General features: G+C 56.9%; 1 protein-coding gene across 2 annotated transcripts in view; it reads left to right on the top strand.

Moving 5' to 3' along the window:
- Nucleotides 1-14,838, top strand: part of ZNF469 (zinc finger protein 469) — an 83,128-nt gene extending 68,290 nt beyond the window's left edge. For both annotated transcript variants that reach the window (XM_039696571.1, XM_039696572.1), the window contains one exon: nt 404-14,838. In XM_039696571.1, coding sequence (XP_039552505.1) covers nt 583-13,185 — 12,603 coding nt within the window. In that variant the 5' untranslated portion in view covers nt 404-582 and the 3' untranslated portion in view covers nt 13,186-14,838. The remainder of the gene's footprint in view (nt 1-403) is intronic.
- The last annotated feature ends 5,517 nt before the right edge of the window (nt 14,839-20,355 follow it).

Raw genomic sequence — 20,355 nt, 5'->3', positions numbered from 1 at the left:
GGGAACACGAGGACACAGGCACACGGGGACACGGGCACTCGGGGACATGGGGACAGAGAGCCCTTCCCAGGATGCCTCTCCCAGCCCATCCCGACAGCCCTTCCCACTAATCCGTAGGTGGAGCTCTTCTGTCATCTTTTTCTGCTTATGTTGCTAAGAACTAACCCAGAAATAGCTTTCCCAGGAGAAAAAAAAGTGCTTCCTCAGCAGCTTTTGCCAGAGGTGAACCGCTCTGAGCATCCTTTGAAGAGCCCGAAGCTGCAGGGCTTCACCCCGGGGGGGTTGCGATGCCCCCTCCTCCAACCGCAGTCCAAGACAAGGGGCCAAAATCTCTCCCGTGCCTCCTCGGGCCCCTTCCCCGACTGACATCCAGCCTTCCCCTCTTCTCTCCTGTTCGCTGCAGGTCTGAAGGATGCGGCAGAGCCCCGCCGGCCCTCGGGACCCGCCCGCAGCCCGGCCCCGGGGAGCTGCTGCCCCTCTGCCGGTGCCCATGGGCGGAGGACCATGCCCGTGACGGGGGCACGGCAGCTCGCAGCGGGACGGGACAGCGGGGCTCCGTAGCCTTGTCCCCTGCTCGGTATCATGACTGGAGAGACCCAGCATGTCTACACCATCGGCGATGCTGAGGCCGGCCCCAAAGAGCCCGACAAGGGCTGCGAAGGCTGCGGGGACAAGGATGGGAGGGCGCTGGGCGGGGAGGGGACATCCCCCTTCCCCAAGGACAAGGAGCCCCAGAGCCAGCGGGAAGCCGTGATCCGGCCGCAGCAAGCGGGGAAGATCGACTTCAAATCCCTGCAGTGCAAGCCCAAGTTCGGCAATGACAGCACGTGGGGAGAGGTCAAGGGCAGCCTGCTGTCCCCGCCGGGGAAGGGGCGAGCCCGGGAGCGCAGCCGGCGCTCGGGGAAGGGCGAGCGGGGCCACCAGCAGCTCTACCGGCTCAGCATCGCCGGCACCCGGCCCAGCCCCACCATCGGCATCGCCTACCCGCAGCAGAAGGTGACGCCCCCGAAGAAGCCGGAGGTGACGCCCGCGGCCGGCAGCTACCGCTTCCACGTGCCCGGCATCCCCCAGCGCGACGCCGAGCTCCGGCCGGAGGAAATCGCCTTCGGACGCTGCTTCCCGGACGCCGCCGGCAGCCGGACCTCCACCAGTTATACCTCACAGCCCGGCCCTCCCCTCGGCCCCAAGGGGCAGCCCCCCGCCGCCGGCATCCCCCTCAAGAGCCCCGGCACCCATGGGCAGCTACATTATTTAGAGTTCCAGGCAAACCGGGCCGAGTCCTGGCCTTCCGCGGAGAAGAGCTTCGCCGGTGCTACCTACGGGATCTCGGTGCAGAAGCCCAGCTCTTTCTCCGAGGGTGGCAAAGCCGCTGTGCACGGCCTGGGGGCTTTGCCCTGCCAGCTCCCCTTCCAGCTGCTGCACGAGGCAGGGAAGGAGCCGTTCCGCGGCAGCCAGGAGTTCCTGGAGGTGGGAATCGCCGCCGCCGCCCCGCTGGCTCCAGGTGCCTTCGCCTTCCACTCGTCCCCCAGAGAGTGGCCAGAGGAGCCGCTGGGCGGGGGCTCCTACGAGAGCGTGTCCCCCGAGGGGAGGCTGTACGGGCTGCCCGTGCCCCCGCCGCCACCGCCGCCCTTCCTGCACCCGCCGCCGCCGCCCGCCCTGCACCACGGCCCCTTGCCATGCTACAAGGGCAGGGCCGAGCATCCCGCCGACCCCACTGGTGCTCTCCCGTCGTCTGGTGCTATCGACCAAAACCCAAGCACTTTCCAAGAAAACCAAGCTGTTTTTCCGTCTAGTTTACACTCGCCTACCATGCCAAAGCCGGTGGGGAAGAGGCAAGCCTCGGCCAAGGACGGCATCCCCAGCCCGCGGCTGCTGGTGCAGAGCAGCCCCCTGAGAAGGACCGTGCCACCAAACTCCCTGTCCCAAGTGCACTTTCAGAGCAAGGCCTATTGCAGCTCCCCCGCGGGCAGCGGCGGCGCGGGAGCCGTGCCTTTCGAGACGAGCGTTCCCACTACGGCACCCACCCACCCCAGGCTTGTGCAAGCTTGGGAAGGTGCCACGAAGGCGTTTTCTCCCATGGACCAGAATTCAGCACCTTATTCAAACCCTGTTGGAAACCAGTTCTCATTCGAGTGCCAGTCTGGCCCCGAGCAGAGGCAGCACAGGCAGAAAAATGCCAGGCTGCCTTGGCAGCAGATGCACCTCCCTTCTGCAGTGCCCGGTGCCAACAGGCTGGAGCTGTCGAGACACATCAGCAGCCAGAAGCTCCCCTTCCCCCTGGGCACGTCGGACTGGCAGGGCAGCGGGAAAGCCCAGAAAGGGCCCCCCATAAGCAATTCTCCGGGGTACCACAGCAAAAAGCTGTTATCAGGAGAGAGCCTGCAGAGGGGAGATCCCAGCGTGACGGCAGCTTTCTCCTTTGAGGGTGGGAAGGAACCAGGGTCTCCTGCCTGCGACTCGAGAAGCAAAGCCCTGTTCTACACTATGGCTCAAGCAGCTCCTCCTCCTCCTCCCTCAAGGAGCTCGTCGGGCTCAGGGCTGGTCCTGCCACCATCGGCCTTGGCAGCTGCCTCCCCTTGCGAGTCCCCACTGCCGTCCCCTGTCCCCAACCCCACGTGTGGCAGCACCTGCTCGTCTCTGTCCCCCATGTCCAGCAGCCCGCTCAACTTTGAGGACAGCCAGATGTCCGGAGCGCTGACCCCCTCGCCCTTCTTCCAGCACCCCTGCCACACCAAGGATGCCAACAAAGCCTTCCACCCCTCCGAGGTTCTGAGTCCCAGCTCGCTTCATTACCACCCCCCGGACTCTGTCAAGTCCTTCAGCTTCCCTCCGGATGCTCTGAAAGACGACAGCCTCCTGAAATGTGCCCCGGGCAGCCCGTTCCACAAACCCGGCGGGGAGGCAGTAAAAGGATGCTCGGACGGGCTGGATGGGGAGCAGCCTCCACCACCATACTCCTCCCATCACCTGCTGGCCACCTCCCTGAGCAGTGCCAGCCTGGACCAGCTGGACGTGCTGCTGACCTGCAGACAGTGTGACCAGAACTACAGCAACCTGTCCTCCTTCCTGCAGCACCGCCAGTTCTGCGCCTCCCACCCCGCTGCCCAGGCAGAGCCCAGGGACGCTCCCCGGGCAGCCGAGGGGCGGAAGGCGCTCCCAGCAGAGCCTCCCAAAGCCCCCGGCCTGGCGCTCTCTCCAGACCCCCAGGGACATCTGTTGGCGCTGAACAAGAGCGACGACTTCTTGCTGGACGGGGAAGGCAAAAGCGAGGGCAAGGAGGACGCTCTGAAGGGCGGCCTCTTCCACGGCCTGGCCACCAGCTCCCTCCCGCTCAGCGCCTCCGACCTGGACATCGACGATGCCAAGCTGGACAGCCTGATCACCGAGGCCCTCAACGGCCTGGGGTACCAGTCGGACAACCCGGAGATCGACAGCAGCTTCATCGACGTGTTCGCTGATGAGGAGCTGCCGGGCGTGAAGGCGGCGGGCGGGGGCACGGCCCACAAGGCCAAGGAGGGCCTGGCCTCAGAGAGCAAATCCAAACAGGCAGCGGAGGAGAAGGCAGCAGGAGAGGCCAAGGCTGGCTGTTTTTGTGAAGATGGCCACCCAGGTGGGGAGCAGGTGAAGAGAGGGGCAGGAAAGCGGCACCTTCACAAAGGGAGGGTGGCACGGAGGGTGGCACCGCAGGAGCCGCATCCCGCGGCAGAGGGAGCAGAGAGGACAGCCCGGCTGAGGGCAGGCAGGAAGAACAGCATCCCACCAGCCAGCACCTCCAGCCAAAAGCATCCCAGGAAACTCAGCCAAGACCCTCCACTGAAGAGCGAGGTGGGGCCAGGCGTTGCCACCAAGAGCTCCAAGCCACCGCGGTTCTCCATGAAGGACGTGAAGAAGCGGAAGCCCCGGAGCGGGACGTGGAGCAAGGAGCTCATCCACAAGATCGTGCAGCAGAAGAACAAGCTCCACAAGCTGCAGGTGAAGAGCAGCAAGCAGGCCCAGTTGCCCCAGGCCACCGAGAGGCCGCTGGCAGCCACCAAGGAGGGCGGGCTGAGGGAATACGACTACGTGTCCGACTCGGATGAGGAGGGGGCAGAGTGCAGCAAGCCCCGGGGCAGGAAGAAGCGTGGCACAGGATTCATGGGGAGGAGCAAGTACAGCTTCAGCAAGAAACGCCTGGGCAGAAGTGAGAGGGCCAGAGAGAAAGACCCAGCCTGGAGCTACAGCCGGAAAAGGGACAGTCAGAAAAGGGAGGCACAGGAGGACGGGGATGTCCTGGGTCAGGAGGATGCTGAGAAAGAGGATTGTCCTGCCAGAGCCCGAAGGAGGAGCAGCCACTCATCTGCTGGCAGCAACCACAGCGTGCCCAGAGAGATGGGCACGAGCCCACCCTGTGCTGGTGGGGCTGGTGACAAGGGTAGCACCCAGAGGAGGAGGCGCTCGGGCAGCCCAGCCCATTTGCCAAGGACTCCCCTCAGCCCTCCCCAGCACAGCAGCCCAAAGACGAGCCAGGAGAGCAAAGAGGACATTCCCAGGGGGAGCAGGAGGTTTGGCTCAGCCAAACCTTTGCTGGCAGGCTCCAGGACACGGCCGAGTACTGAACCAGACATTTCTGTCATGGACTGTGCACAGGAGGAGCCGTCACCACAGCCCCAGGAAAGGCAAATGCCTGGCACAGCCACCCCAGGCAGGAGCCCTGCCAGCTTATCCTCTAAGGAGGGGGTGGAAGAGCCCAGAGGAGCAGCAAAGCTCCCTGGTGAGGCAGGAGAGCCCACCCTGCAGGCTCAGGGCTCTCCTGAGCTCACCATGGACCACCAGAGGCACCGGTTTGCCCCTTTCCCAAGTGAAGGGCTGAAATACCACACAGAGGAGGTGATTGCTCCATCCCACAGCAGTAACAAATCGAGTCCTGGCCGTGGGAGTGCCACCTGCTCGGAAGCAGGAATCAAATTCACAAAGGGACAGGGGCTCTGTGACACTCGGAAGGATTATCCCACACCAGCTCCCACCTACGGGGGCGATGCAGTGGGAATGATGCTCGCTGCCAAGACACCCGATCCGTATGCCAGCAGTGAAAACACATTTTTTGATCCCAAAGGCCTTCCCAGTCACTACGAGGACAACCTCTTCCCAAAGCCCCCGGCCCTGGGCTCCTCCCACATGGATGACATGTACCTGTGCCGGGACGACATCAGCGCCAGCTCCTTCGAGCAGAAACACTCCAGCATCTCCCCTTTTGCCACGGAAATGCCACAGGGCAAAGTGTCCTCCCCTCTCAGCTTTGACTCCTCGTCGATATTCGGCGAGCTGCCCGTCTCCGAGTTCGATCCCTACGAGAGCAAGGACGGATATGTGACACCATTCCCCTGTCCTGGGAGCGCTCCCCGCAAGCCGCTGCCCTTCGAGCAGCCCTACCCACCCTTCCTGCCGGAGAAAGACTGGTCCCTCATGGAGGAGGTGGCTCCCATGCTGCCAGAAGACATGAGTCAGTTCCACAGCCTCTCCGTGGAGAAGCCACCAGCCAAGAAGTTCCCCGAGGAAGGAGCTGTCCCCAGCAGCCAGCTCTCCCTGCCGCTGCCAGACAGGATCGCGGATTACAACGCGGCTTTCATGAGCAACATTTCAGATGACGAGCTGGAGATCAAGCGCTTGGTCACGGAGCTGGAAAGCCAACTGCAAACCAGCAAGCTGGACTCCGAGGTGTCCGTCACCCTCCAGAAATCCGAGCCAAACGTTGCTGTCCACCTGCGAGCGCAGGGGGCCGGGCGGTTCCCGGTGCTGCCGGGAGAGCCGGAGGCAGGCCAGGAGAAAGGGCTGTTTTTGGCAGGTGAGCTGGGCAGACCGAGCCTCTGCGTTGGGGAGAGGCTGGCAGGGGAGAAGCCAGACGTGGTGACTGCCCGTGAGGACTATGAGAGACCCAGGGAGCCCTGGGCGTGCCCGCTGGAGCTGGGCTCGCTGGAAACCGGGATGGGCATCCCAGCCCCGCTGGCCACAAACCATTTCTGCTCCAAAGACAGCAGTGAGCAGCTCCAGGGGGTTGTGGCCACTGAGGAAAGAGACCTCAGGAAGATGGAAAATGGGTCTTCTTCCAAAAGTGTACCTGGCTCAAGCACAACTGACCAAACAGAGGCTCCCATCTACACCGGCCCTGTGACAAAAAGCCCTCCTATTGTCCCTGACCCCGTGTTCCCTGAGACCATGGGTGCAGCAGAAGTAACCAAAGACCCCCTGCCATCCCTGCCATGCCAGTGCAGTGCTGAGGGCTTCCCTGTGCCAGGGAAAGCAGACACTGATCCTGCGGAGCTGGAGAAGTTTGATGCCCATCTTCCAAACCCTCACCCCCAGTTTGGCTTTCAGCCGGGTCCCACCCCAGCCTTGGATCTCACCTTTTCACCTCATGTCAAAGAGGTCCCAGATACAGAAGAAAAACCCTTAAGCAGGACTGAGCCCCCCAAAACAGTGAAAAATACTGTGGATCTCAAAGGGGGTGGTGGTGGGCCCGGGCTGGTGGAGGAGACAGAGGAGAGGAGGAGTCCCAATGCCTATCAAAGCCCTGCACCCAGTGACAAAGCCAGCAAGCCCAAAGTGCTGCTGTTTGAGATGCTGAGTGTGCCCAAGGAGAGCGACCGCCCTTCCCAGGAGATGATGGGGGCATCCCAGGAGACCTCTGCCAACCCCCTGCAGCAGCTCCAGCTCTTCGTCGCCCGGACGGTGAAGAACAACGAGGAGGAGCTGTTGATGCCATGCTTCCCTGGGCTGCTGGCTCCCAGCCACCCCTGTGCCACCACCCACGTCCAGACAGAGCACCTGGAGCAGAGCAGTGCTGCTTTGGAAGGAGAAGATCAAACCCAAAGGGAAGGGGATCTCCCCAGTGGAAGCAGCACTGGGAATATCGCTGCTCCAGGGAGAGAGGTGCTTTCTCCCAGTGGATGTGAGCAGCTGGAGTCGTTGGATGTAGAGGGCTCCTACCATGCAAAACAATCCACGTCGGCAAAGCCGGAGCTGCAAAATAATGTAACAGAGCTGCAGCACTTAGCAAATGAAGCCCCGGAGCCGAGGGACATTAATATCCCTGCAGATGGTGTTCCCCAGGAGCGTAATGACCTCTCACCACCCAACAGCACCGCCGTGACCTCGCTGCCAGGGCAGGGGAGGAAAGCTGATCAGCTCAGGGAAGAGCAGGAGGGAGATAACAACACAACGACCTTGGCATTTAGGAAACATGAGCAATCCCACCCCAGCCGTGGTTTGCTCGAGGAAGAAACGCTGGGCAGAGAAGAGGGAGAGAGGCTGGAAAGGAGTTGGGTGGGGAAGGGGGCACAGCACCTGGGCAGTGCTCCCACAAGTCCTGTCAGCCCCCTTGGTCCCTCTGAGGGGGATCTCCACCAGGATCACAGCTTGGGGATGGAGATAAAAGCCAGCAGAGTCAGTGCTGATGTTCCCAGAGAAGGGAATGGCGAGTTGTCCCTCAATGGCTGTGATTACCCAGGTGAACCTCCAGCCAGCCTGCTCTCACCAGCCAAATACTCCAACCTCAAATGCTTGCAGAGCAGTGGGGAGGAGGTCCCCAGTTTAGGCAGCCAGCTCTCAGATGAGAAGAATTGCAGCTCCTCCCTGCCTGCAACACCAAATTCATTCATCACAAAGAGTTGCCCTCCCGAGGCCAGCAGCCATCACATCCACCACACCGTGAGCCCAGCAGAGCAAGGGACATGGGACAGGGCACCCACCTTCCCTCCCTCGCCACATCACCGTGTGGCTGTGCCGATGGAAGCGCCTGAGGAACGTCCCCATCAACTCCCTGATGGTGTTTTGGGTAGCTATGAATCATCTGGAAGAGAAAGGACAGTGAGACCCTGCACTCTGCTGCGTGGTGATGCGCTGGTGGGCTCTGCCTTGGAGATGGGTGGTCCCCAGGAACCTCCTGGGAAGGACTGTTCTCTTCCCTGCTCGCCACCTTGCCACCCAAAGGGTGTTGGGAAGGAGGTCCCCGAAAACACCAGTGCCATGCTGACAAATTTTAAAGAAAACCAAGGGTGTGCCATCACAGACACTGTCGTTAACTCCACCCCTCCAGAAACCCAGGATTATCCAACCCAGCCCACAGAGGATCTTCCACCCATGGAAGAAAGGGAGGTCAACCTGAACCAAGAGAACAAGCTTGAAAACTGCTCCTGTGTCAGGAATAAGCACCAAAGTGAAGCAGAGGCTTTGTGCAATGGTTTTGCTGTTCAGAACATGTCAGCTGCCATCAGCAGAGGTCTTACAAGGGCTGAAGATCTTGGTCCTGCTGAATTAAATGGCCATGAGTTTCCAGAGGCAGCAGAGGTGAGACTTGGTGTTTCCAAAACCACAGAGAGTGAAGGAAAGAGTTTAAAAGGGGAGAATTCCAAAAGCCATGGGGCTGCAGAAGCTGGGGTTTTAAACAGCGTAGGCCAAGGAGAGGACTGCACGCCCAGCAGTACTCCAGACCCATCCCAAAATGAACTCCACAAAGGAAGAAAGCCCAATGGACTTCCAGTGACCTGTGACATTTGTTCAGCCACTTTCCGGTCCAAGCCTGGCCTGACCAGGCACAAAGCTGTCAAGCACCAGGTGAAGAATGGTGGTTTGCCACAGCCCAGCAAGACTCCCAGGTCCCCTCTGATTCCTGCACACAAGACATCAAAAGCAGCCCAAAAGGTGCCCAGGAGGAGCCTGAAGGCGTCAGTCAAAGACAAAACCTGCAGCTCACAGGCGCTGACCTCCACCGTTGAACGCATTCCCAAGAAAATCCTCCCAGACCTGGAGAAAGAGCCCAGCACGCAGATGCAGGAGGTGGTGAGCAGAGTGCTCAGCGACCTCAGCGTGATCTCCTTGGAGATGTCCCAGGAGCTGCACCTGCAGAGGGAGGTGAAGGCAAAGGGACCGCGCCCGGAGGTGAGGGGATCGGGAGAGGCAGCGTCTGGGAAGGTGGATTCGGGATGGCAGGTCAGGAAAGGAGAAAAGGGCAGAAGGAGCCAAAGCAAAGATCTTGGTGAGGAGAACAGCAGTTCTGAGAGGCAGCTCAAGAGGAAAGTGAGGCGAAGGAAAGCGAAGGTGTTTCCCAGCAGGAGTGAGCCCGATGGTCCCTGTGAGCTGGAGAAGAGCACAGGTCCTGCTGCCCTCAGCTCCAGCCTGCCCGGGATCACAGAGGGCTTGCACGAGCCAGATGGCTGCATCTCCACAGAGGAGCAAAACAGGACCAGCACAGCCCAGCACTCCCAAAAGGCCAAAGAGTCCTCTTGTGCAGCTGAGCTTGAGGAAGACCTGGGCAGCAGGATGGGGTCTCTAAAGGAGATGGTCAGCAAGGAGACGGCCACAGTCACCTGTCCCGGAGAGGTAGAAGATCCAGATGCAGTGGAAGACACGCAGGCTTGCAAAAAATGGATCAGTGGGTTTGCGGAGCAAGTGGCGAAGGGATGGGGCAAGGTGGGCACAGAGCAGCATTGTGGTGCTGATGGCACAGAGGACATGAATGCTGGGACAGGGGACAGTCCTGTGGCAGGCAGTGACACCAGGAACTGGAGTGGTGCCCTGCAGGGTCTCGCAGCCCCTGAAGGGTCTCTGCTGCTGGAGAACCATGATTTGGGAACCACCCAAAATGTTTCTGGGCATGGTGCTCTGCAGACCACACCGGGGACCAGCCCTCCTCCTGCAGAGCCAAAGCACTGGGTGAAGGCAGATGTGCCACCAGGCAGGGAGCACTGCAGGGACAGCACGGCCACCTCAGACCTCCAGAGCTTCTTTGACGATGATTCCACCTTCTCCCAGCTGTTCCCCAGGGATGACCTGGTTGTCCGGAGGAAGTGCACGCGGGTGTATGGGAAGCGCAGCAAGAAACCCAAACCTGCCCCCGAGGTCAGCCTGCAGCCAGCGGGGGCCATCGACCTCTTCACCATCCGCCTGGCTTCTGACCTCAGCGACACCAGCTCCTTCTGTGTCACCAGGGAGGACCCTTGCGAGTACGAGACCATCTCTGTTGACGATGCCCTGATGCTGAACATGTGCCATGGCAGCAAGGCAAAGAGTGGAGATGCTGCTCCAGATGGATCTAAAAGCATCGAGCTGAGGTTGGACCAGGAGGTGACCGACCAAGGGAAGGAGGACATTGACCTGGAGGACAACATGCTGACCTTCTTGTGCCAGAACAGCCACACAGACAGCATCCCCAGCTTGAACATCTGGGGCAGTCTGGAGAAGGAGGGGGAAAGCCTCTCTGCCGAGGACATGTTTGAGCCTCTGATGGACCTTGAGGATGAGCACTCGCTCCAAGAAGTGAACTCTGAGCCCCCCGACCTGGCAGAGGAGTCCTACAATGCCAAAGATAACGGGGATTCGGACTCACCCGAATTTCACACCATCGATATTGAGATGCTTAATGCAAAGCTGAAAATGAGAGACATGTGCTTCTTCAGCCCTTGTGAGGATCTTCCTGGCCATGGGGAGGACAGTGCTGTGAGTTTGAAGCCAAAGTTGGGCAAGCACAGGAGCAAGCTGGAAGATGGGAAATTGGGGAAAAACCGTGGGGACATAACCATCAAAACCAAAGACAAGCAGTACAAGTGCAAAGTCTGCTTCCAGTGGTTCCTGACGCTGGGGGAGCTGGACTTCCACAAGCTCTCCCACAACCCTTCCCCTCCTCCCACCTGCTACATGTGTGTCCAGCGCAAATTCAGCTCCCGGGAGCAGCTGCGGGACCACCTGAAGGAGAAGCACGCCAGGAACAAAGCTGGGCTGTGGGCGTGCGGGATGTGCCTGAAGGAGATCTCCGACGTGTGGATGTACAACGAGCACCTGCGGGAGCACGCCACGCAGTTCGCGCGCAAGGGGCAGGCGCAGAAGTCGGTGATGGGGCTGCCGGGCTGCTTCGGTGAGGACAACGCCGCCGTCACCCACTTCCTCAACACCATCATGTGTCGGAAACCCAGCAGGTCCTCCCGGCACGGCGACCCCGGCGGCCGGCACGGGGTCAGCAGAGAGAGCAAGAGCCCCAAGGAGTTGCCCCTGGAGCAGGAGAAGGTGATGAAAGACCCCCTGGAAAGCAGTGTTAAAGTGAAGCCACCTGCACCCAGCTCCTCCAAAGCATCCTCCAGCCCATCTCCAGAGCACACGTCAAAAAGTGAAAGCACCCCAAAATCTGTCCCCATGCACCCAGACTGCAAGGATCCTTCCCGGGACTGCCATCACTGTGGCAAGCAGTTCCCCAAACCCTTCAAGCTCCAGCGGCACTTGGTCGTGCACAGCTTGCAGAAGATTTACTTGTGCCACAAGTGCCCCATGTTCTACCAGGAGACCAAAGAGCTCCGGAGCCACCTGAGCCAGGAGCATGGCGTGGTGGAGGAGCAGGAGATCAAGCACACCACCCTGTACGCCTGCGAGCTCTGCGCCGACGTCATGCACGTCATCAAGAAGTCCTTCATCTGCAGCATGTGCAACTACACCTTCTCCAAGAAGGAGCAGTACGACCGGCACATGGAGAAGCACCTGGCGGGCAGCAGCAAGACTTTCAAATTCCGAGGAGTCATGAGGCCTGGCACTGCCTGCAGGGAGAAGGTGAAGGAGAAGGAGGACGGGTCTCTCCGGGAGGGAATACCACCGAGCAAGAAGCGGAAGGTGGCTCACCATGGCAGCTCAATCCCACACAGGTCACCAGTCCACCTAGACCCCATGAGTGACCTTCAGCTGGTAGAAGCTGGAAGCCCCAGCCTGCAGGTTCCCACTGACTCCTTCCCAACAGCACCTGGTGACCTGGGAGCATCCCAGCCCTCCGTGAAGGCAGAAGTCCTGGTGGGTGACTTCTCGGAGCTCCTAGCAGAGATGGAGAAGTCCCCATTTGACCCCTTGCCACCACCACCCTGCCTGTCCCCATCTCTGCCAGCAGCTGCTGCAGGCAGCTCTGAGCTCGGCCACATCGCTGGCCTGTCCATCGAGGAGCTGGAGAAAGGAGCCTTTGATGGGAAACCACTTCCTTTCTTGGACTCGCCTGAGTTTCCCATGGACCTTGCTGGCTTGGCTTGTCACCAAGCCACCAACCAAAAACTGTCCCCGACCCTCCTGACCCAGAAACATGGCTGTGCCAATGCCCATAAAACAACAAGCACAGGCAACAAAGATGAATACAGGGCCTGCATCCTGGAAAATCCCAGCACAGACACCAACGCCGTGGAGGGGATCCCTTTTCTCCAGCTTGCCAAGAAGGTCTCAGAGCTTCCTTCCCCTAAGGCAGAGTCTCCACCAGCCACAGACACCCACAAATGGGGCAGCCCCAGTGCCAGTGATGCCTCTGCCTGGGAAGGTGCCGCTAAGCCGGTGTCTCCAGAAGGTGCCCACCAGCCCCTGCCCCCAAAGGACAAGACAGCATCGCCCACACTCAACAGAGCTTCCAAAGATGCAGTGCCACCAAAGAAGACCGTGGGTAGTGAGGCTGCTCCCAGTGCGGGCAGCCCCGAGGAGGGTCAGCAGCCCATCTCAGGGAAGGAGAAATCCGTGCCTGAGGCTAAGGACAGTAGCGCTAACGCCAAGGACCAAGGTAGCAACCCAGGCAAATCCAGCAGCCACCAGCCCAGAGAAGAGGTGGCCAGCAACACCACAAGACACGGCCACACTGAGCCAGGCAGAGCCACCAGCAAGCTTCACCCCAAGAGGAGGAAAGAGCACAAGTCCTTGAGCCACCGGAGCAGCTCCGGCTCCCGGGAGAACATGGAAGGAGACGGGAAGAAGAAGAAAGCCCGGCCACCATGCCCGGCCAGGAATGAGAGCACCGCTGAGCTCAAACGTGGCAGCTGGAGCAACACTGAGGCTCCAGCCCTGTCACCTGGCAGGAGGGACACGCACTGCACCAAGCTGGGACCCAAGCCCAGAACAGGCCCCCAGCTGAAGAAGATGGTCCTGGACTCTTTCAATCAGAAGAAAGGGGAGCTCCGCCACGCCAACGGGGACGTGAAGCGCAGGAAAGCCATTCTGGGCAAGAGCCTCCACCAAGTGTTGGCCAAGGGGCCAGCGCCATCCCCGCGTGGCTCCTGGCACGGCCCCCGCGCCGCCCGTGGGGCCAAGGCGGCCGGCGCGGCCAGCTACCGCAGTGCCGAGTCCCAGAACAACCTGCTCAGCCAACTCTTTGGGCAAAAATTAACCAGCTTTAAAATTCCTTTAAGAAGAGATACTTCAGAATAATTTATGGAAGTGACTTATGGTGATCCTCAGCTGCTTTCATGGGGTTTGCAAGGGAAAAATTATCAAAGCATTAAATTCGTTTGTGTAGCATGATTTCTCTGTCTAGCTTAAATGAACTTGCACTGCAGCCTCTGTGAAATAGTTTGCTTTGTGTCTACTAATCTACTTTAATTCACCTGATTTATCATGCAAATGCTAGAACTTTGATGTTGCTGATGATTTTCATGAACTGAAATTGTAATCGCTTTGGGCAGACTGAATCGTCGAGAGCAATTGCTTTATTGCAGAAGTGCTGAGGTTATAAGGATACTTGCAAATCTCAGACCCTTTTGAGTCTGTGTCTGTGTTATCTTTGTACAAAGTACTTGAAGAGATGAACTTCATTCCGTAGACGTCTTATTCATAAGGTGCAGTACACTGTAGAAAGCAAATTTTTTTTTTTTTTGTGGAAGATTTTGCACAAATAATCCCGTACAATTCATTTAATTGGGAGCTGGCCTAAGCGATGATACAATTAAAAAATTAAATTAAGACCCAAGTGTCCTATATTTTGACAGCCATCCCTAAGAATTTTGTTTCTACATCGTCAAGAGAAGAACGACCCAGCTCTGGGGTTCTGGGGCTGTCGGAGCCCTCCAGAGGATGCTGCCACTCTTTGACCACTGTAGACGATGGGACTGGAGGAGAAGCGTCCCCGCGAGCAAACTGCACCTTGACACTTGTGACAAACTCTGATTTTTTAGGGTTTTTGGGGGTTTTTTTTGTGTGTGTGTGTGAGCGCGTGAATGTTTTTTCTTTTTGTTTGTGGGGGGTTTTTTTTGTGCAACGAGAAAACTGTGCCAATTTACCGCAGCAAAAACTGGTACTGTCCGAGTGCCCTCAACGGTATCACTTCTAAACTCTCTTACTGTATTGACGTAGTGGCTCTATAGGTATCCGCTTGTACTATGCAGTTACTGGTGCTATTCTTCATTTGTAATGTGAATACAGACTTCCTTGATTGAAAAAAAATGGGGAATTGGTAGGGAGAAGCGATTATCTGTCAAAAAAGTGGAGCAGAAAAAGAGAATTTTAAATAAAAAGCCAATTCAAGGGGGAAAACATTCAGCTTTAGGGAGAAAAATTAACTTTAGGGGACAAATACAACTTTTGGGGAATAAATACAACTTAGGGAAAAAATACAACTTTAGGGAAAAAGCTCCTCTATGCTGGTACTCCATAGTGTCGAAAAGGTTACGTCACATTAAACAAGCACGTTCTACAACCAAACTTTTGGATCCAGAAAGAAATCTCAGGTGCAAATGAGGACATGGAAAGATTTTATTGAAATACTCCCAAGTCAAGGAGGTGAAGTAATGCACTGATGTGATATGAACAGTCAGAGTACTTTGCGTCTGTCCTGCAATGATTTTTTGTTTTGTTTTAGAGTTAAAAGGAAAAAAAAAAGAGGCTTTATTCTGTTAATATGTATCTTTACAATTCTTTGTATTGTATAAAAAACTATTGTAGGTAATTTACCTTGGGTGCAATGTGTTCTGTCAAAAGTTTTTATTTTGATATTTTGTCCAGAGAAGCAGAGAGAGAGCAGGAAACGCCGTTTTATGATGTTGTCCGTGTGCTTTTAAAGTGCCTCTTTAATATTGTTAAATAAAGTATGAGATAAAAATATGGGGTGGTACTGTAAAGTCATCCATGATTAATCTTTTCAAATATATTCCAATATTTTCACAGAAATTCCCTGTCTGCGTGATGTTTGGGGGATGTTTGAGGTGTCCTCTGTAAAGGGGCTGAGGAGGACCTTGGTGCCACCGCTGTCATCTCAGTGGTTTGCAAAATGTTGGAGCTTCTCAACAGTGAAGATGCTCCTGCAGCTCCTCTTCCTCACAGATCTTGTCCGAGTGCTGCTCATGGCAGGAGAGTCTTGTCCCTGAGGGGAAAAACCCAAGGTGATGGTGATGGTGATGGTGGTGGTGGCCCGGTTTGGTGGTCATCATCTGGTGGTGGTGATGGCACAGTTAGGTCATCATTAATTGGCCGTTGTCACAGCCCAACTTGGGCATTTCCAACTGGCAGTGGCAACAGCCTGATCTGTCATCATCAGTTGGTGATGATGGTGATCCAGTTTGGTCACCAGTTTGTGACAGGTAACTAGGGGTTACCTAGTTTGGTCATCACCAAGTGTTGATGGCCCAGTGTGATCATCAGTTTGTGGTGAAGGTGATAACAGTGATGGTGATGATGGTGTTGGTGATGATAATGACCCAGTTTAACCATTCCCCATTTTGGATAGTGATGGTGATAATGATGGTGCTGGTGAAGGTGACGGTGATGATGGTGACAGCCCAGTTTGCTCATCCCCCGTTTATGATGATGATGATGGCGAGGGCCCATTTTGATCATCCCCATTTGATGATGATGGTGATGCTGCTGCTGCTGCTGCTGCTGGTAATGACTGCTGATTGATGATGATGGCGAGGGCCCATTTTGATCAGCCCCATTTGATGGTGATGGGGATGATGCTGCTGCTGCTGCTGCTGCTGCTGGTAATGACTGCTGATTGATGATGATGATGATAATGATGTGATGATGATGCTGGTGAGTGCCCATTTTGCTCATCCCCTTTTTATGATGATGGTGATGATGATGGTGTTGGTGATGGCAATGATGATCATGATGCTGCTGCTGCTGCTGTTGGTGATGATGATGGATGATGATGATGATGACGATACTGGTGAGGGTCCATTTTTCTCGTCCCCATTTGATGATGATGGTGTTGGTGATGGTGATGATCAGGATGATGGTGCTGCTGGTGATGATGAAGGTGATTGATGATGATGAAGATGATGCTGGTGAGTGCCCATTTTGCTCATCCCCATTTTATGATGATAGTGATAATCACAGTGTTCGTGATGGATGATGATGATGATGATGATGATGATGATGATGATGATGGTGGTGGTGAGGGCCCATTTTGTTCATCCCCGTTTAATGGTGATGATGATGGTGCTGGTGATGATGATGCTGCTGCTGCTGGTGATGATGATGATGATGATGATGGTGAGTGCCCATTTTGCTCATCCCCATTTTATGATGATGGTGATAATGACAGCGTTGGTGATGGCGATGCTGCTGGTGATGACGCCGACAATGATTGATGATGATGATGATGATGATGATGGTGTTGGTCATGGATGATGACGATGACGATGACAGTGATAATCACGGTTTTGGTGATGGCGATGCTGCTGGTGATGATGTATGACGGTGATTGATGATGATGATGATGATGATGATGAAGAAGATTATGACGATGGTGGTGCTGTTGAAGGCCCAGTCCCCTCATCCCTGCTTTGTCCTCGAGCTGACCTCTGTGCCCCGCTGGGCTGGGGTGGGAGCCGCCACCGCGGCGGTGTACTCCATCCTTTAATTACTGCCGCAATCACAACGAGGAGCCGCTGTCAGTGAGAGATAGCTCGGCACCGCCGGCTGGGATCCTCGCCACTCGGGGCTTGTAACTAAAACTGCAGGATTAATTTGATTAATTGATAGAATTATTTTCCAAACTACTCTTTTGTTTATGGAGGCTTAAAATGCTTGCCGCCTGCACCCTCCTGGTGTGTTGCAGAGTGGAGATAAAGTGGCTGAAAATAATTAGTATGGCTTAATTTAGGGAAAAAAATAACCTCAAAAGAATTTTGCAGAAAATTTAAGGCGGCACATTTTACTTTGTTTTGGCAGGAAATATTATGGAGCTGGAAATGGGACTTTTATGTTTTCCCTGTGCTATATTTCACCAGGGCAGCAAACCTGCGGGGCGGAGGAGGAGAATTTCATGCCTGGTTGTTACCAGAGCTCTCCCACACCTCCAGATTCATCACCTGGGCACCTGGAAATGAGTCTCCTGGGAGCCAGGGGAAGGCTGCAGGGATGGGACCCATCCCCAGGGTCCTGGGATGAGTGAAGGGACCCCTTCCCAAAGCTGCACTCATTTTTTGGAAGCCCAAGACAAGAGTGATGCCCACCTCAGGCTCTGCTCCCTCTGGAATGCCACTCCCCAGGGAGATGTTGGCATCATCCCCACACCTCTGGGGGGCTGAATTATTTAATTTATCCTTTTCCCTCTAAATGTGTGTAGGTTTTTCCCCCTGCTCTCACCCACATCCCACTCCCTCAGTCCCCCTCACCCATCAGCTCCTCTGAGCTCCCCAAACGCCCAGGTTTGCTGAGTCCTGCATTATCCAGCAGCGTTTGTCACTTGGGAGATTGCAGGCCCCTGTCACCGTAATTCCAGTGAGGATGCAAAGCCAGGCAGCTTCTCCCTGCTGGGGATTAGCTCCTGCTCAGCGGGGGCCAGTGGAGCAGGGGGGCTCCCGTGGCACCCAGCACCTCCAGGGGTCCCAGCCCTGCTCCCCCCGGGGTATGGGGGGTCTGCACCCACATCCTCAGGGGTGGGACAGCTCCAGCCCCAGGGTGGGTCTGACGGGAGGTGCCTGGCGTTAAAGGAGCCCCTCGGGGGGGATTGCTTGGCTTCTTGCCACCACCCTAAATTTTCCTCAGGCTGTGTGCTCTTCAAGCCCCCCCACAAATCCAGCCAGCCTTTCTTTTCTCAGCCCCACATCCGAGTTTCTGAGCCAGAGGTGCTTTAAGCCTCTCCATAAAGCCTGGAGGATAACGGGATCCACCATGGTTGTCACGCTGCAAGCAGGGGCTGAAGATTTAGGAATTTTTTTTTTGCTTGCTTTTGAGTCAAATCTGGCCGTTCCTTGCACAGCAGGAATTTAAAGCCCAGCTCCCACCTTCCTCCCCAGGGTGTGTGACAGGGACCACACACACCAGCACTCCTGGTGCTGAATTCATGCAGGAAAACCTGGAGCCCTGGTTGTGAACAGGAGCACAGGAGCTATGCAGCCCCCAGGGATGCCATCCTGCCAGCAGGAATTGGTTGGATTGCTCCTTTTGGGAGTTAGAACATCATTCCTACAGAAGGAGATGAGTAAGAGGGAGGGGGAAATAAGGACTGAGACACCCCAGCCTTGGATTTGGGGTGTGGGGCTGCTCACCCACACATTCCCACCTGGTTTCAGGAGCATCCAGCATCCTTTGTGCCAGGTTTAGGTTGGATATTGGGAACATTTCTTCATGGAAAGGTTTGTCCAGCCCTGGCCCAGCTGCTCGAGGCAGTGGCGGAGTCCCCATCCCTGGAGGATTTAACAGCCACGTGCATGTGGCACTTGGGGACACGGTTCAGTGGTGGCCTTGGCAGTGCTGGGGCTCGATGATCTTGGGGGCTTTTCAAACCTGAATCGTTCCACGGCTGGGATTTGGTTGAATCCCAAACCCTTCCACGCTGCCACCGCAGCTCCCAGAGCCTGGCATTCCACAGCAGCGTCTGTGCCCAGGACGTGCCCAAGCCAGGGAGGAACATGCCCAAGCCGTGCCCAAACCGTGCCTAAACCGTGCCCAAGCCGTGCCCAGGCTTTGCTCTGCCGTGTCCCACCCGTGTCCCACCCGTGTCACATCCGTGCCCAAGCCTCCGAGCACCCCGGGCTGCTGGCAGCCCCCGAGGCTGTGCCACGGGCAGGTGACAAGTGGCACCCAGGGCCGGGTTCTCCTGCCAGCAGGTGGCAGGGCCCTTCTGCAGGTGGGGCACCGCGATGCCAGTCCTCCCTCTTGGGGCAAAAAAAAACCCCTAAAATAGGATATTTCGAGCTGGAAAAAAGCTGGTTTTGGAGCTTTGGCAGACCGTGCCAATGGGCAGTGGCACAGGGGGCTCAGCACAGCCCCCCAAAATGCCCCCCAGCCACCCCTGAGCCCTGAAATCTGGCAGAGGCAGCGCCCCGGCTCTTGCCATTGACATTCCTGCGCCGCCGCCTCCCCTCGCCGCGTCTCTAATAATATCAGGCCAGATTAATTGGCACTAATACAAATGTACACAGCTCCATAAAAAGATGTCACCTCGCTCACAATGGGGGGAACGGCTGCTCCCGCATTATCTCTGCTCTGCAGGCGTGTAATTCACTCCTCGGGAAAACACGCGATTTATTCGGCTCCCCTGCAACAATCTCTCTGCAAACACCACGGCCTCGCCAAGGGAGCAGGGGGACACCCGGCCCCGCCACCCTGGCGCTTGTCCCCGTGCGGGTGTCCCCAGGGGATGGGGCAGCGGGATGCGGGATTTGGGGATGGTCCACGCCGGGATCCAGCCCTTGGGTGGTGGTGGAGACCGCCAATTGTCAGCCCTGGGGGGCTCTGGGGGGCTCTGGGATGGTGCCAGGCAGGGAATTAAAGGGATATTGGAGAGGAGCGTGCCAAGGGAAGGATACAACCTGTTCCCATCGCAGCACCCATCGCCTCCAGGCTTCTGGGGCATTTTTTGGTCGGGGTGCGGCCCCCCGTGGGTGTGACAATGTCCCCCCATCCCCTGGGGATGCTGCCAGCGCTTCTCCCAGCACAAAGAGCCACGGACAGCCCCCATCCCTCTGCTGCCTGATGGGGAGGGGGAATTTGGGCAGCGCGTCGCTGTTCGCTCGCCCCCAGCCCCTCAAGCCCCTGCAATTAGCGATGCTGTGTTTAATTAAACGGCCGTCTCATTATCTCGGCGTATGCAAACGCGGCAGGTGAGCACCGAGGGGGCTGATGTGCCAGAGGAACCGGCTGGGTCTGCCGTGCCCCCCGCCCCAAAATCGCTGCAGCCCAGCCGGGGGGACCCCCGGGAGAGCCGGGCCGGGTCTGGGGTCCCTCGGCAGCCCCTGCTGGGTCAGAACCAACAGGACTGCCGGGCTGGGAGGGAGGGAAGGGCTCTGGAAGCAGAGCTGCTCCGGGGGATCCAGGAAGGCGGCGATTCGAGGTGATGAGGGATGGTTTTGGGGGGTGGTCAGCCCCGGGGGGGCAGCAGAGCCTTGTCCTCAGCAGCATCTCCCTCCTTCCATAGGGTTTTTCTTTTTTTTTTTTTCTCCCCTGGATCTCTTCTTAATTCCTAACTTAATTTCTTTTGACATCCTCATTGCCGGTTTGACCTCTTTACTGGAATCATGCGCTGCTTAAAACTCATTATCCCACCATTGAAACAGGAAGTTAATTAAAAACCCTTTAAAAAAAGAAAGAGAAAAGGGGGGAAAAGCACATCCCATGTCCGGGGATAGATGGAAAGGGATATGACAGAGCTGTGCC

The sequence above is a fragment of the Passer montanus genome, unplaced genomic scaffold (genome assembly GCF_014805655.1).
Source record: "Passer montanus isolate IOZ18808 unplaced genomic scaffold, ASM1480565v1 scaffold98, whole genome shotgun sequence".
Classification (NCBI taxonomy): domain Eukaryota; kingdom Metazoa; phylum Chordata; class Aves; order Passeriformes; family Passeridae; genus Passer; species Passer montanus.
The sequence above is the reverse complement of the archived record's forward strand: the minus strand, read 5'-3'. Positions and strand labels throughout refer to the sequence as shown.